This window comes from Coturnix japonica, chromosome 2 (assembly GCF_001577835.2).
Source record: "Coturnix japonica isolate 7356 chromosome 2, Coturnix japonica 2.1, whole genome shotgun sequence".
NCBI classification, from domain to species: Eukaryota; Metazoa; Chordata; class Aves; order Galliformes; family Phasianidae; genus Coturnix; species Coturnix japonica.
The window spans coordinates 68,464,780-68,481,629 of record NC_029517.1 but is presented as its reverse complement, the minus strand read 5'-3'; the positions used below and the strand labels follow the sequence as shown (position 1 = coordinate 68,481,629).

At 36.4% G+C, this 16,850-nt stretch overlaps 1 protein-coding gene across 2 annotated transcripts in view; it reads left to right on the top strand.

Annotated features, from left to right (window-relative positions):
• Positions 1 to 16,850, top strand: part of KIF13A (kinesin family member 13A) — a 102,148-nt gene that overhangs the window by 43,917 nt on the left and 41,381 nt on the right. For both annotated transcript variants that reach the window (XM_015854742.2, XM_015854741.2), the window contains exons 5-10: positions 7,235 to 7,327; positions 7,875 to 8,055; positions 8,834 to 8,921; positions 10,362 to 10,496; positions 11,325 to 11,437; positions 16,594 to 16,705. In XM_015854742.2, coding sequence (XP_015710228.1) covers positions 7,235 to 7,327; positions 7,875 to 8,055; positions 8,834 to 8,921; positions 10,362 to 10,496; positions 11,325 to 11,437; positions 16,594 to 16,705 — 722 coding nt within the window. The remainder of the gene's footprint in view (positions 1 to 7,234; positions 7,328 to 7,874; positions 8,056 to 8,833; positions 8,922 to 10,361; positions 10,497 to 11,324; positions 11,438 to 16,593; positions 16,706 to 16,850) is intronic.

The following is a 16,850-nucleotide window of genomic DNA, read 5'->3' as shown; positions in this document are numbered from 1 at the left end:
TGTCAGTCTGGACTCTAGAATGCTGCTACATCTTTCATTTTTTCTCATTCTCTGCGAAGTTGTAAGATGTGTTTTTGTTCATGCAGATAATATTTGTCTGATAAAGGAAACAGTTTTCCTCTTTTGTTTAATCTCAGAAATACAGTAAGACCATGAGCTTTAAGACTGCATATGAAAAAAAGATCTAAAGTAATTATTTCTCTGTATTCTTGTATGGTCTTGTGTCTTCCAGCCCTCACATTCTAGAACATAACAAATTTGACAGATTATTAAAAATAAATAAATAAAAGTCTGTTTCAGTTACTGGGTTGTTGGCTTTGTTCACTTATTCTTGCATGATCTGATACTGTCTACTGTACAGCAATGCTTCTTGTTCTAGAGCCAGGAAACCAAATGCTGAAGTGATAAGACATTGGCTTTTATATAGCTGTAGCATGAAGCTACCTTAAGTCTCTTTCAGAGTTTGGCCTAAAGAAATGCAATTACTGGTTTTGACTGGGGTTTTTAATAATCCCTCTGGCTGTTCTTGTGGAACCAAATGCCATTGTTCTAGGGAGTTCACAAATACTCATGATGCCTATGTTCAGCTGTTGTACTAGAGACTGTTACAGCATTAACAAACTCAGGACTCCATGTAAGCCACCACCAACTTTTAGAGCAGTAGAAACTGTTGTTTCGTGATTGAATACTGGACCACAGTAGGGAAGATGATCTGGAATCTGGGCAGATGTGTTGTACACTTCCTGCCTGATGTAGTTCTGTGTGGGTGCATTAGTTTACTGTCATTGACAAGAGCAGTGATTAGTTACACAATTGAAAATAAATATATTTAAAGCTTAACATAGCTAAGTCCAGAGTGCTTCTAAATGTGAGTAGTGTATGAGCTTCAAGCTTAAGTAAAGTTCTTGAAGCAAAAAGGTATGTGAGACAAACTAAGTATTTTTTACTTTGCTGATTGATCTGCAGTATTACCTGCACTTAGTAATATTGTTTGCGCAAGAGGAAGAATCTTGTTTGGGTAGACTTAGCACTGTGGGCTCTAGGAGATCAGGGCTGAACCTGCAATGGGATCAGTCATCTTTTTCTCTTACATTAAAAACTCACACTGGGATATCTGCATTTTTTTGTTTGGAGGTAAGGCTTATTTTGTATGCACTAACTTACTAACTTTCCTTTGGGAACTCATGCTTGGGAGGTATGAGGGATCTTGCTCATTTATGAAAGTTAACTTCTATTTCCAGTGTCTAAAAACATGGGTGTTGTTACATTGCAATTCTAAAATTACCCAGCAATATAATTGATGTAAGTAGTAAGGATTACATTCATGTGAGGAAAAAATATCTGTAGAGGGCATCTTTGCTGCTGTCCTTGCAGAACTGTATTTCTAATGAAGACAGTGAGGTGTCTGAAGCAGTGAAGAGGTGTAAGCTCTTTGACCTACCTTTGTGGAGGTGGTACTTCAGTTTCAGATACTGCAAGAGATAGAGGCTCTGTAACAACTTGATACCCCAGCTTGGATATTCTGAGATGCAGGACCTTGTTCACCTTTCACTCAAGCTTCTTTTTCCTGTCTGATGCTGTAGCTTTGCCTGGAACTTTCTCTTCTCTGTGACATTCTTGTATGGCTATCCTTAGACTTTTTCTTAAGACTGTAAACAAACTGTTTGTAATCTACATTGAAATATGTTTGTTTTTTGTGGTGGTGTTGTTGTTTTTTTAACTCAATCAATTAGCGTAGTGGGAGTATTACTCCTATTACTGATAATGTATGTTTCAGAGCAATTCAATAGTTGTATCATTCCATGTGAAGAATAATTACAAAACTGGGTTTACACTGACCACCATGGGCTACCTACTGGGCCCTTGACATTGCTGATTTAATTATGAAAGGTGTAGTTGGGAATTTTTCAAGTGTGTGAACCTCTTACCTGAATGGAAAAAAATAAAGAAATGTCAATGACGTAGATTAAGAGGAGGGAAAGGGATTTGACTTTAGGGCCAAAAATTTTTGATTTGATCTGGACAAGGGCTGAGCTCTGCCGGACAGGCTGTATGGAATAGATCTTGAGAATAAGCAATAGTAGCTTCTTATTACTCTTTGTTTCTTAACTTGAATGGTCATGTTGGTTCATAAATATGGACATACTTACTTGCCTTGAAAAGCTCATAGAGACAAATAAGACATTTTGGTGAAGGGGAGGAATTATGTTTGCAAGTGTGGACAACAGTAAGGGCCTACTGAAGTATGCAAAAAAGTGGATTTTTGAAAGGAAGGAAAGAAACCCTCCACCTTGGGAAAGATTCAAGACATGGTGTAAATAACTTCAGTAGCACTCAGGCAAGTCTGTTCTAAGAACCCCACTTCCCATCTTCTTGTCTGTGCACATTCCTTAAACTCCTAAGGTGCATCACATTTGACTTGAAATCTCAGATCTGTTTCTGCTGCGTTATCCTCAGAAGCTAAACACCTGACTTTAGGCTAAGCTTTAATTTCGTGTGAAGTAGATATGCTGATTACTGCTCTTCCAGCAGCTGTTTTAAAAGAAAACAAACCACCCAATTGCCTTCAGCAATTATAGTCCCCTACCCTCATGAGTGGGTTTTATGTTGTGGATTTGAAGCAGACAGAAGTGTCTTTCTCTTTGTACTTCAGGCTTACCCAGTGTGAAAATATATTTGATGCCCATCCCTCTCCTACTGTTCTTTTGACTTCTTCTTTTTCTAAGGAGTCTACTTAGTATGTAGGACTTGATTTCTGGTGGTGCAATTGATGTCTGTCCAGTACATTTTTGGAAAACTTAGTTTCTCAGTATGGCTTTAGGAGTGTTTAAATTAGGCAGTCAAAGTATAGGCACTGTGATGCTTAATTGTAAGCACTCCAGACCTTTTGAACACAAAGACTTCAGGGCTTTGTCAATATTGTCATGTTGAGCTATAGAAATTTGACTACACCAGCTTGTACCACCTTTAGGTTTTTAGAAGTCTATACCATAGACTTCTTTTCCCCCCAGTTTTAAAGAATTTCTTCTAAAACTATTATCCAACACAGCTTTTAATAATTCAAATTGCTGAGATCAAGTTTTTATTTTAACTGCTAGATCTTGGCGCTAAATGCAATTATATATTAAAATGTTCAGAGTTAGAGGTTAAGCCATAGAAATACATGACCAGCTTGAATTTTCAGTGCTGTTCATTAGAAGTTGTTTGGTTTCAGTTATTTTCTTCGTATAAGAGAACAGTAGTGAGGAGTCCCAACATTGCCGTCAGAACCTCGCTGAGCAAATCCATGCTGACATATGGAGAGACTCAAAACTGTTATCTGTATTTCATATTGACAAGTTGCTGATTACTGGAAATATTGGATATTTAAAAACCAAGCACTAAAATTGTTTCAGTACCTCTTGACTGTAAGTTTATCATTAAATGAGAGGACCTTGCAAAAGGCTATAAATATTAATGGCTTTTTCTTTAAAGGTAATATAGTTGGAAAGAGTAGTCTCTCTTTTCTTACCCTCCCTTAACATTCCATTCCTGTTTTCATATCTGGTTACCAGTCACCAGTCTAGTGATCTGGGAGTATACAAACTTAATTCATAGAAGTCATTGGCTTCATTCTGCAGATTGCACAAACATGCCCTAGGGTTCTTCAGCAACGTGTAGTTTTCCTTAGGAAAGCTGTCAGATTGAATCTTCCAGTCGGGGCTTCAGAGAACTGAATGGGTTTGATCTGAAGGAACAAGGAGCAAAACAGAGATACAAGAGAGAAAGTACTTAGTACTTACACTCTGAAAACAGTGTACTGTTGTAGTAGTCTTGCATTTCAGAGTGTTGATTTGTCTTTCTGTTTTCAGTATCTTTTTATCTTATATATTTTCCTAATTTAATTTTTCTAATAGGTTGGGTTCAGTCCAAGATTCTAGCTAAGAGATTTTTATATGCTGATAATGTCAAGGTTTTCTTTTAAAATTATTAGTAATTTAATAGTCATTATTAACATGTGCACTGACATACTTTGCTGTTTTTACTTTGTTATATAACTTTGCCTCTGAAGTCCCCAGTCATTTCAGTAGGTAAAGAACACATGAAAAAATTTCTTAGCTTCAGTTGTACATCCTTAAATGCCTATGGTATGTGATAATAGCACACAGCCAGCACTGGAAAATTCCAAGAATTGAGTATATTAAAATATAGTTCTAAGAAGATGAGTTTCCTGTGGCTTTCAGATAAGTCTCAGATACTATCTAGACTGTTGAAATCTTCCCAGGCTTTAGTATGGCTAATGCTAAGGAAGGGATATCTGTAGTCTCCCTTTGTATGTCTGTAGGACCCTGGCAGTGGGCGGCAGCACTGAGTGTCTGATGAAAAGGTTCTTGAGTTGGTCTCTGGATGGAAGTGGCACTTTAGAGACTGAGAGTTTCTCCTTTGATTTTTCTGGGTTGCTTTTCTACTTTGGCATCAGGCTTGTTAATTGCTCTTGTCAAAATGTACAGATGATATCTTGGAGCTGTGAAGGCAGTTAGAGCTGTCTGGTGAAAGGGAAGGTTTCCATATTGTCTTAATGTTGTTTTCCGATACATCTTCAGGAAAGAGTTGGCATCCACAAGTGTTTATCAGGTTTTGATTAGCAACGCATCCCTAGAAGGATGTTGATAGGGTTTCTGCCAAACATGCTGTGACTGCTTACAGAGCATACTGCAATGTTGTCTGAAACTTCTTCTTGTGGTGTGCTTCCACCTTAACAGTCTTGCTCCTTAAAAGAGAGGAAGCATTTGGTCTTGAAATGAGATTATTTAGATAATGCTATGCACACAGAACTGACCAAACTGCACTCTCCTTCCCTCTGTGGGAGGAGGAGATGAGGAGAATCTGCCTTGTGAAAGCAATTTTTTTTTACTTTAGGTGCACTTAGACATAATTCTGTATAATATAAATTTTGTAATCACTTTGCAGTACCTACTAATAAAATGCGTGGGGGAGGGAATTACAGAATCGTGGAATCATAGAAGGTGCATGATGAATTTATCTCCTGGATCATATAGTCTCATGGGTGATCTGCTCCTGCCCTCAGGAGCACAACAACTACTCTAGAAAAATAATGAAATACCTGTAATTGAAATTTAAATTCTTCTGTTCTTTTCTATGTTCTTTTCATTAAGAACCAAATTGTATTTTATCTTGTGGTAGCTCAACCGTTTGCTCTAAACATCACACTTGAATGGACTGTTTGTCAATATCTGGGTTGCTGAGCTCCTAAAAACTTTTCTGGAAGAAAATATCCCATCTAGTTTGTGCAATTTGAACCGCCTTCTTCCATTGGCAGTAAGAAAGTCTGTAGGTCACCTTATGATTATCATGACTATGGTTAGCTTTGTAATATTTTGGTATCTGTTTGTTGCTTAGGAAACATGGATGTAGTACTTCCTTGCTAGTCAGAAGTGAGCAGTAAAGATATTTTCCTCTTCTGACAAATGATTTTGTTCTTCACTCACAATCATTTTTTTCCCCCCTCTTAATGATTTTACTCAGCTCTTTACTTGATTTTACACTCTTGATCAGCAACATAGATTGTGGCTCCTTGCATCCTTGATTTGATGACTTCAAAATATGCCTTCAAGAGTTGGGAAGCAAATTATTGTGTATTGTACACTCGTACTAAACACCTGCACTGTTATGTTTCCTTCATGCATTTTTCAGTAGTTAGCATTCTCTATGGCTGTTTCCAGGAACATTGTATTTGAACGTTGCTCTCTCAACATATGTATAATGAAATGACTGAATGATCGTAAGTTGAATGAGAAGTGAATGAATGTCCAAGGAAGGAAACTGAATTATTATGTAGTACTGCAAGTTCTTCTCCATTTTTAATTCCTGTATTCAGTGTTTTGGAAGTTAGTCTGAACTGTGTTAATCCAATAAGCAGTACTAATAATCTTTTGGGATCTTAGAAATACAATTGGAAAATATACACAGGGAGCTGACATTACTGTCTTAGTTTTTCCTTTATAGCAAAAGAGGAATTAGGCTAAAGTTACATAGAAGCAATAGAGGGTTTTATTCTTACATGATTACATGAGAACCATTCTACAAACAGACATTCCATGGGTTGTACTACATGTGTTCAGTGGTCTACTGTTTATACAGATATGACAGAAAGTTGTTATTCTCAGGAAACATATTAATATGCATCTAGATGTTTTTTGATGTTCTACTTTGAGAGCTGTACTAGGTCCTATTGCATGCATTGTACGATTGTTTCCAAGTGGCAAAAGGTCAACTGCTAAAACTAAATGAACTGAGATAGGTGACTTCACCACTGTTCAGAATGTCATCAGGCAGTGTATGTAAGTTTAAAATCAAACAGCAGAAGATATGTAAATGCTGTCTTTATCTCAGCTCTTCTTTTAGATGTGTATGCAAGTGGTTCTGTTCTCAGATCAGAACTCAGCAGACAACCTACACATTGACCCTGTTTGTGGTGTACAAATTCTGAGTGTTACTATTTTAAACAAAACAGAAAAACATATACAGTACCACCACAGACAAAAGAAATGCTCTTCCTCTTTTAACTCCTACATCTAAAAGGTTGAAACACATCTGAAATCTGCCTGGCATAAAAAGATGATTTTTCAAACTATGAAATGCTGTAGCTGATGTTTCAACTATAGATTTGCCAGTGCATATCCACAGACAGTTCTGCTGAAGTCTCTCATAGTGTACGTTTCCTGCTTCAGTATCTTCAGAATGCTTCTGTCTCACTTCCAGCATCGCCTTGGCATGGAATAAATAAGAATGGGTTATACTGAAATCTCAGGCTAGTTCCCAAGAGAACAGCTATTTAGACCATTATGTTTGTTATTTGCCTAATATTCTAGTTCACTAATGTGTTCATTGCAATTCTGTTGCAGAACTCTTGGGTAAAGTTTATTATTTAAAAATGCATACATATTACAAAGTTTACAGTTAAGTAATACAGAATTTAGATTATCTTCATTATTCTCTAAGCACTGAATTTATGTGATTCATTTGAATCCACACTTCTTTCACAGAAAAACGAGCACTATGTTTAAACACAGAGGTAGCGGTTGCACTGTTTCATTTGCTCAGTTATACATGAAATCATTTGTTCCTTGGTGCATGCACTGGTAAAAATAATCTCCAATTTATTTATTTTTTTCTTGTTATTATTAAAGTTCACTGTTACTTCACTTAAAATAAACTTATAATTATTTTGTAGGTCAGGAAGTGGTGTTCAAGTGCCTTGGAGAAGGAATTCTTGAGAAGGCCTTTCAGGGATATAATGCTTGTATTTTTGCCTATGGACAGACTGGTAAGTGTTGTGTGTGCTGAATGGATATAACGCTTCGTGTGTATGAAGTAGGAAGAGCACAACATAAATGTTAAGCTTGATAATATTTAAAATCATAAATATAAATATCATAATGTTTAGTGTTAAATACTGATTTTTATTTGCTTCACTTCTTTGGAGGTTGGTTTCCCCTGTAAACACACAGTAACTTTAGCACAGCCATTGGTAGTATATAGTTCTTATTATAGGTCTGTAAATATGCTCCTCACTGCTACCTCTTGAGGCTGCTTTGAAAGTGTGAAAGGAGAGGTTAGTAACCAAGGCTCATTCAGTCTTTTGTGTCTGTGTGTGTTAAAAGGGAGGCCAAGTAATGGCTCTACTAAAAGAGACTGTTAAGATTTCTCTTTTTGTTTCCCTGTTTGTTGTAATGCAAAGAGCAAGCATTCTGTCTAGAATAACGTCTGTTGCTCTGATACATGCATCTGGAGAAATTAAAACATGTTTCATGAACAAATGAGTAACTCGGAAACCACGTTCTAAAGCATTTTCTTCTTCTTTCTTCCCATAGGTTCAGGAAAATCCTTTTCAATGATGGGTAATGCAGAGCAGCTGGGTCTGATCCCACGGCTCTGTTGTGCTTTATTTCAGAGAATCTCTGTGGAAGAAAATGAATCTCATACTTTTAAAGTTGAAGTGTCCTATATGGAAATCTACAATGAGAAAGTCAGGGATCTGCTTGACCCGAAAGGGTGAGTAGCTTTGCCCTTCCTCTCCATCTCAGCTGTTTTTGTTTGAAACTATTAAGTAGAAATCAATTCTGGAAGTTCTTGATGTTTTTCATAATGTGTGTTTATACGTCTGTTTTATAAAGGATCAGGTACCAAACATCAGAAGGAATATCAGTGTAAAGCTTGTATATGAAATAGTACTTGATGTGGGTCAATTTAAATATACAATAGAATAGTACGGTGTTGCAAACAAATACTAATTGAAGTACTGTAACACCATAAATCAAGGCTTTGTAGAAGAAAATGGTGAGGTATATTTGCCATATGACCAAGATTTGGCTCAAGTATAAATTGCACTATATGAAGAAGCATGCAAATTAATTAAAAGGTATATTTTTGACTTCATTTACATATTTCAGTAAAACTTGGAAAATGTATGGAGAAATGCATCTTTAGCAAATTGTTGGGAGAGATTTTTTTGTTTCCTTCTCTGTCAGTATTCTTTCTTCCAAATGAAGCATTTCAGGTTTTGCCATAAATACTGTGGTAGAATGATGCTCTGAAAGTAATTCATGTGTTCTGATTGAAACTTATTAGATTTAGTCTTTATTATTAATTAAATTCTTTTTCTGGAAGATATTTTTATTCCCATTATTACTTGAAAAACAAACAAACAAAAAAAAACCCTACACACTATGAAATGATAAAAATTTTGTGTATGGTAGATGTTACTTTATGTCTTTCAATTGGAATGAAGTTCACTGTAGTGGTTTGTGCATAAAGGCTATTTATTCCACAGGAGTCGGCAGTCTCTTAAGGTTCGAGAGCACAAAGTGTTGGGACCATATGTAGATGGCTTGTCTCAGCTGGCTGTTACGAACTTTGAGGTAAATCTAAACCTATGAAAGATTTGTAAATAGCATCTGTGTACCTAAGCAATAGGAATCATATTGGAGACAAACTAATAACCACCCAGAAATTTTGTTTCCTAAGTGTCTGCAGCCTCTGACGATTACAGGTATCTCCCCTAGTGCTTCCAGGAATATTTATTTCATGTAAAAGCTTTTATTTCCATTTTATGTTGGTTAAAAGTATAGCAGTAATATCACTTTATTTTGCAGGTTCCCACTTATGTAATAGATACCAAGCACATCACATTTTCTTGACGTGTTTTCTTGAAATCTAAGGCTTCCACACTAAGAAAATTAGGTCTTTCGGCATGCATTCTTTTGCCTTTGTTCTTGTTGAATGCACTCTGTTACTTTATAGAGGTATATTGCACCAGAATGCACAACATAGTTTTCATAGTTGATAACTTAAATAATGACAGCATCTGAGCCAACATGAGTTACTATAATACGTTCAAATATATCAATATTGTAGAATCAAGTGAACCTCTGCAGCTACAGTGGAATTGCAGTGATGCAGCTCTAAGAATTGCTTGGCCCTTTTTACAAGGAAGCTGTTTTGGAAAATCTATTTGGGTTTTGTTTCTTTTTGCTTTTTTGCTTTGTTTTGGGTTGTTTTATTAAAAAATAATTCTTTGTAGTGTTGTGTGAAAAACATTTCTCATTTAAAGGGATTGTTTTTTTCTCTGAGGCACCAGTCATATAATCTAGTATAAAAACTGACTTTGCAGCTTTTATGATACTTTGACAGCACGTCTTATTTGCTTGAATTATAGAAAATTTTGTTCATACCTAATTTTTGGCTGATTACTTATTAAACTGTCTTGGATGCTCAGCAAGCACATAGATAAGAATCACCTTTATTTTTACCTGAGTACAAGGGTACAGGCTCCACATGGGGCAACCCTTTGAGCCAATTCAGAGAGGATGGTATTAATGCAGTTCAGAAAAACAAAAAAAGCATTGTTTACTTCTGTAAGTAGATCTGTAGATTGCCTGATTACTGGCATTACACAATGTGATTTGTTAATGTGGATGTTGCCAACCTATTTCAGCAACAGATAAGGAGAACTGCACTGAATATTGTTGCTGGGCTTCTAGTGCACTGCTTAAAGCATCTCCTTTCTACTAATGCATTCTTGGAGGCCCTCAAGGTGAGGTTGTTTGGGACTCTGAGCAGCCTGTCCAAGGGGGTGGCAACGCAGCTGCAGCAACTGGGTTGAAATTGGATGGTCTCTAAGATCTTTTCCAACCCAAACCATTCTGTATCAAAACATAAAAAGCATTTTCTCTTTAATTCTACGTTCTCCTCTTCTCTCTCTCCAGAAATACCCGCTCTTCCATTTAGTCAGGAATTTTGTTCAGCAAGCACAAACCTTGCTTTCATCCTGACATCTCTTTTTATTCTTTATGCTCTAGGATATTGAGTCATTGATGTCGGAGGGAAACAAATCACGAACAGTTGCTGCAACCAACATGAATGAAGAAAGCAGCCGCTCTCATGCTGTATTCAACATTATAGTGACTCAGACACTTTATGACCTACAGTCTGGTGTATGTGTTTCTGTTGGTTTAATTTATGAAGTTGTGGTGAATTCTTTTTCTTTATTCTGTTCAACTGTTGAATCATTTGTTTGTTTTGAATAATGATCAATTAAAACAAGCAGCTTGTGCTTTTTGCATATGTTTGTAGATGCATCAGTAGTATCACTTAACATGACCAAAAACTCTGAGGAGACACATGGCTTACCATTTTAAAACTGAAGCTGCCTCAGCTCTCAAGACTGTTTAAACTTGCTGAAGTACTCTAGTATTTCAGAGTTGCAATGCTAAGTGATACTATACTATCTACTATCTCTTCATTGATTTGTTCCATCTTTTCAGTTAAGACTTTAGCATAACTCATCATATTTTTTTGTTTGGTACACATGATATATGTGTGTGTTACTTTTAATGCTCTGGGGTGATCGAAGTAATATTGGCAAGAACATAACGTTGAGAGAACACCAGAAGAGAGAGGAAGCATGCCAGAGGAAACAAAAAAATTAGATGACTTTAGAGTTATGTTGCCTTTTAAATCTGTCTTAGGTGTTAACAGTTGCTGACATTAATATATTTTAATGGCCTGCAGTGGCAGGGAAGTTTTTGATGTTAACACATGGCTGCTTTGCCTTCATTAGTGGTTCAGCCCTTTAGTATAAAGTGTATGACTAACTCTTAACAGACTGTAAAGATTGTGAGAATTTGTTCTCTCTTAGCTTGAATTTTATACTTCAGTTCACATTATTGTTATAGAAAGCAGTCTTTAATGGTGCAAATATAAGACACGTTAGCATTTTATGCTCACAAATCTTGTTTTTCTCCCATATTTGATCTGCACAGAATTCTGGAGAGAAGGTTAGCAAGGTCAGCCTGGTGGATTTGGCTGGTAGTGAGAGAGTGTCCAAAACAGGAGCTGCAGGAGAACGTCTAAAGGAAGGCAGCAACATAAACAAGTAAGACATTGAGATAGGTTGTAAAGTGTAATATTTTAAGAACAACCATTGCTTCCTCAGTCTCCTGTCTTGGTGTGCTTGTTACAGGTTGGTTCAAGCAATGTGCCTAGGCATAAGCAGTTAATATATCTCTTTCAGTTGCTCTGTACTGAATACCCTCTGTTTGTTGTTTTTTTACATTTAGTATAGAGGCTTTGATTCATACTTGACTCAGATGATAACTGTATGAATATTATCTGGAAAAAGTGATGGTAGCACACTTTAATTATGGATATACCTTTTGTGATTCATTTATCCACCCTGTCCCCAGGCTTATGTGTTTGTCTCATCATATGCTCAAGGAATGCAAAGTTGCAGAGTTGAATGGAATGTTTGTTCCAACAGGTATTAAACTATGTAAGAGTATAATTCACAGTTTAAGAAAACCAGATCAGAATGAAACTGTGTAAGTTTAACATTGCCTTGGGCATTTGTACTCAAGCAATGACAAGTTTCCAGGCACTTTTTTTTTTTGACTGTAATTACTGTGTTGTTGCCCAAAAGCAAGAATTTAGCACAATATTACCATTGTGTTACACACAATAATTTTCCTGGGGAAAAAAAAAAAATAAAAAAATCAGACTCTTAATATTAAAAGCTACAAATTCTATGCTTAATTTTAAAATGTTGCAAAAGGTGATGTTATTCTGAAGTTAAGAGTGAGAGCAAAAAACATGTTTGAACAGCATTCATGCTTAAAATGATTTTAAGTTACCTGCTTTAATAGTGTGAATATGCTTGTTGTTCACAGCATGATCTCTACTTTATTATCCATTTAATGCATCAGATTGGTAGCCACACTGACATAATCTTCATAAAACAAAATTATATGACTCAGTTTCTCTAATGGCAAGTACTGAACCTTTACCCTGCAGTTTACTAGTTAAATTTAGTTTGATTTTGCTAGAAACTGTATTTACCTTATGCATAAATAAGGGAGAAATTCAATGTTTCTTTTTTATTCTTGGTGGAAAATTCAAATGCCAACTCTCCCAATAGCTATGAAGAAATTTAAAGTGTTGCTGGAGATACAGAAAGATTTCATTTTCTTTTCTAGTGAAATGTTTGCTCAATGTAAGCAGGGAAGGTTGTTTTTGCCACTTCTTTATAATGATACGGGACTTCAGATACAAGCACCAGATTTCTCTGTAAAAGATATTTCAAAAAGAAAAGTTGACAGCTCTATCTTTTTGCATCAGTTTTTAAATGGTATAAACCTCAGTTAACTCAGACCATTTTTCAAGCATTCTCTGTGTGAAATCTCATTGGAACTCATAGGCAAACAAAAATTCTTAGTGTTGTGCTTTCGTGTCTATTATTGGACTTTTGCTGTTACTTAATGAAGTCTTATCTTCACTGGGAGCTTCAAAATTGGTACACACATTTTTATCAGAGTAGTTCATTACAGAACATTGTACATCTTTTTGATAGCATGTATGACGTACAATGCTTATTAGGGAAAGACAATAATCTTTCTGTCATAATATAGACAATGTAAGCCTTGAACCTTGCTATGTCATCTCCTGTTTGTATTTATTTATTTATTTATTTATTATTCTTTCGTAAAATAGCAGTAATTTTGCATTGGTAGAATAAGCTATGTTTATTCAGATAAAAATAGACCTACTGTTACTACCTGGCAGTTAAATATCTTGCTTGTTCAGTGTTTTGGTGCCTTGAAGAACAGGTGAATAACATAACTGTTTCTGTATTTATAAGACAAGAACATACTCTTGCTTTGCTTCCAAAACTCCATGGTTTGATAGTCCCTGCAGATTTCTCTGCTGTTTGTGCATGAAACCAGTTTAGGACCGTGGTCACTGCTGCCTCAGTCTCAAAGCTTCCTGTACTGTAAACTCTTTCATATATTGGGTCAGCATGTTACAGAGGGGATGTGCTGAATTGCTCTGTTGCTTACTGAAACAGCTGAGAGTTGTGTGACCTTGTTAATGGTTTTGTAAAGTTGTAATAAGGAACTTCTATTTGTCCTCTGCACTGATGTGAGGTTGCATTGAGTCATGAGAGTGTTTCTGGGCGTCCGCTGTCTTTATTTTCTTGGTTCTTACGGGACTTTCCAAACTCATAAGACAGCTGTGTGTGCTTGTTAATGCCTAGGATGCTCTAGTTCCCATACCCAGTGTAGAAATGCAGATGCTTAATAATCTGTGGTGTAGTTGAAGAACTTCTAGAGTACAACAGCAGGAGGAAATGGAGTAAGGAGGCTGTCAGTTAGTGGCTAAGAAGAATTTGTTCTATGAACAGCCTATACTTTTAACTGTGATTAAAAAATTTATAACTATTGTCATTTTAACTTGAGAATGCAAAAATAAGTTCTTCAAAGCGTAGAGGTGGAGTGGGAGGGAATGTTTTGGGACAAGACTCTAAGCTTTTTTAAGAGAAGGGTTTTCATATTCACAGGATTTATTATTAGAAAAAATGACTTGGTCTGCTAAAAAAATTGGAAGAAAAGTGTACAGAAGTAGCTGAAATGGATGTCATTTAGGGACAGAGTTCTGCCCTGCAGTAAAGAAGCACCACCTGCCCTTGGATGCTGCTGACTCAGGCCCTTGCTGGGAATGTGCAAGCTTCCAGATGCACAGTAGCAAAGGCAGCCTGTTCACGCTTGATGACAAGGGTCAAGGAGAACAGAAAGCATGCAGAAACAGCACTTTCCCATGGTCTTGCACCATGTAAGCTTGCTCTGTTTTTTCTTGAACTGCCTCAGTCTGTTGAGCACTATTGGCTCAGGCCTTTTGGTTGATTCATTCTGTGGGTGGTTTGAGATAGGATCAAAGTAATGACAGATCTCTGATGCATCATCCAGCATAAAGCAAAGCTGAGTCCTATAATTATATTGCACTGCCATTTCTTTTAGTACTTTCCTTAGAATCTTTTAACAACTTTGTATTATGAAACCTTAAGTAGAATGCTTAAAGAGCAGCAGTTTGGTTGTTAATACAGGTGTTAATAGCCTTAATACAAAAAGAGTATTTTATGATATTTCTGGAGCAGAAAAATTATTACTTCCTTTAATCCTGTGCTAATAAACTAGCTTATAACTTGCTATATACTACTGTACAGTGCCTATAACTAAGACTTAGAGTTGCAGCTCTGCTGTGAAATAATTATCAGTGGGTGGATCTTTCTGAATCCCTGTTTCTCTTATCCCCACTTCGATTTTTTAAAGGCAAAAAATCCCACCAAGAAACAACAACAACAAAACATTTTCTTCCCCCTCCCTCAGTTTTTGGCTTTGATTTTTCACATTTTTTCCTCATTTAAAATCAGTAAGAGAAATTGGAGGAACATAAATCCAAGTGTGTGGGTTTCGTTGTTTTGTCTTTTAACTTTATAATCCTTGAAGGTGGACTCCACTGGGAGTGGGATGCTGGTGCTTATGCTGTAGGAGATTGCTACGGAGCAGCATATAGCATCCTACTGTTTGTTCTTGCATGTTTAGCATACTGTCCTCACAATCTGTGTGGATGAAAAATTGGAGACAAGAACCAATTCTCCCTCCCCCCATCCTCCTTCCACAGGCTTTCAGGAGTTTTTAGGCTTTTGTTTAGGGGTAGAAAAAGAAACAACACACTAAAAGTAACTACTTTTTGCTGTTTATTTTTTATGGGTTGGAAAGTTATCCTCTAGATGAATTTAGGTGCCTCCTTAAGGTTCTTTTCATTTTAGTTTTGCCTTCAGGTCTATGCTATCTTCATGCCATTTTGTTTCCTGGTGTTACTCACATCTTTTGTGAGTTTTGTAACAGGTCGTGTCACCTTACCCTCACATATCTTCCTTGAAATATTCTGCAGTATTTTTGTCATTCACTAAATGAATTAATTCAGAACCACCAGCACTTTCAAGCAGCATTAAGACTCTGTTACAAATACTTTGAAGACACTGTCAGCCAATTAAGATAGCCCTAGTAGTTTGAAGAAACTCAAAAGGATGGAGTGGAATGGTACAATCAAAGTTTTATTTAACTATCTAATCACAGGGCTACAAGTTTCCTTGGTAGTTATGCTCAATTATCCAGATGCTCTTTACATGTATGATGGACCAGTACACTCTTGAGCTCCAGCGTTCACTGTTTTTACTACCCTTTAGGCATCTGTTAAATGCTCTCGGGCTCCTGAACCAGCTCATTATCTTAATCTTAATTATCTTAAACATACTTGCCCCAATGACATTTAATATTTACACAGGGTTGTATAAGAATTTGAATATATAATGCATAGATGGTTTGCAAAGATTGCTAATGGTTAAACACTTGTTGGTAGAAGTGGTACATGTACCAAAATGAACAAGCTCTTAGTTTCTTCAGTTTTCTGGAGTAATGGGACATGTTTGTGTACCACGCAGCTTGGTGAATTTTTCTGTTCTCATGTTTATATTCATGCAACATTTTTATAATTGGGAGATTGGTCTATTCTTCCCCATAAATGATCCTAGTGAGGCACCACCTCAATTTTAAGTCTGCTCCTTTGTCAAGGAGTATTGGTCTCTTCTGATGAGCAGTCTTCAACTGTCGTGTATCTGCTGGTTAGTTACTAGGTAACTCAACAGACCAGTTTTCCTGCACTGTAGTTGACTTGGTCTTGAGGATGCCTCCTTATGGATATGGTTCAGTTTTAGTCAGCTGTTAAACTAGTGCTCTTAAAACATTATTCCTAGAGACAGCAGATTATTGCTGCACTGCCAACACTAACTCATAATAGTGTCATGAGGCAATGTCCAAAATGGAAAGATTCTTAGTCTCTGAAAAAAGGTAGGTGTCTAATCTAAAGCTGTTATTCTCCATATACTGACAGAGTCTGCTTTGTACTTCTCAAGCTGCAACACCTGAATATTTCAACCTGGTCTTCCTTGAACTTGGTCTCAGTACTAGATAAGACTAAACACTGTAGATAATTGTTTTTTGTTCCAAATATGCAGCTTTAATAGATACATTGTCTTGTTTTGATCCCCCTTGGTTGTTTCCAGCTCAAATTATGTTATGATATCTTAGAAGTTGGATGTGAAATTTTGCAGAGCAAAAATTAAGCCATTCTGTCTGTTTTATTAAGTACACTTTTGAAGTATGTGTTCAAAGCTGCTTTGTGCTCTTGCCTTTATAGATCCCTTTCAACGCTTGGGTTGGTTATATCATCGCTTGCTGATCAAGCAGCAGGGAAAGGGAAGAATAAGTTTGTGCCTTACAGAGACTCTGTGCTTACTTGGCTTCTCAAGGTAATTAATATTTTTTGTTTAACATGTTTGTAAGCTGTTAGTTTAATAGGTTGTAGCATAACTCTGTGTACTTAAGAGATTGTAATCTTTTTTTGTTGTTGTTTAAGAAGTGAGTAAAGGAGGTCATTGCTACAAGCTATTCCAA